This window comes from Bison bison, unplaced genomic scaffold (assembly GCF_000754665.1).
Source record: "Bison bison bison isolate TAMUID 2011002044 unplaced genomic scaffold, Bison_UMD1.0 scf7180017864471, whole genome shotgun sequence".
NCBI classification, from domain to species: domain Eukaryota; kingdom Metazoa; phylum Chordata; class Mammalia; order Artiodactyla; family Bovidae; genus Bison; species Bison bison.
The window spans coordinates 6,865,996-6,866,574 of NW_011495032.1; the positions used below are offsets into that span (position 1 = coordinate 6,865,996).

Here is a 579-nt window from a genome sequence, read left to right on the forward strand (position 1 = left end):
GCCCTTGACGTGACCCCAGGCACGCTACCGCCACCCTGCGGCCAGGGCCGAGGCCTCCGTCTGCAAAGCCACACGAGCGCAGACGGCAGCCTGGCCCGCAGCGGCTACTCACCCCGGCCGCCCAGCATCAGCGAGAACGTGGTGATGGAAGCCTTGGCGGCGGGGGCGGACGGCACAGGCCCGGAGGTCAGCCTCGGACTGCCAGAGGACGACCTCGTACTCCCCGATGACGTGGTGCAGTACATCAAGGCACGTACCAGTGGCACCCTGGAGGAGAGTACCCCACCGGTGTACCCCCCGGAAAGCACCTGCTTCTCTGAGAACCCCAAACTGCCCAGCCCCGGGCTGCACGGCCAACGTACCATAGCAGCTGCAGACTCAAACGTGGGCCCCTCCGCCCCGGTGCTGGGAGGCTGCCCACTGGGCTACGGGGCCCCCTCCAGCCTGAACAAGAACAGCATGCCTGTGCAGTGGAACGAAGTGAGCTCAGGCACCATGGACGCACTGGCCAGCCAGGTGAAGCCTCTGCACTTCCCACAGGGCAACCTAGCTGTGGTACCACAGAAGCCAGCCTTCACC

The 579-nt window shown here is 66.7% G+C and overlaps 1 protein-coding gene across 1 annotated transcript in view; it reads left to right on the forward strand.

The window, feature by feature from the left end:
- GLI2 (GLI family zinc finger 2) overlaps positions 1 to 579 on the forward strand; it is a 265,521-nt gene that overhangs the window by 261,812 nt on the left and 3,130 nt on the right. Inside the window, exon 16 of the mRNA XM_010861267.1 lies at positions 20 to 578. Within this exon, the coding sequence (XP_010859569.1) occupies positions 20 to 578 (559 nt within the window). The remainder of the gene's footprint in view (positions 1 to 19; position 579) is intronic.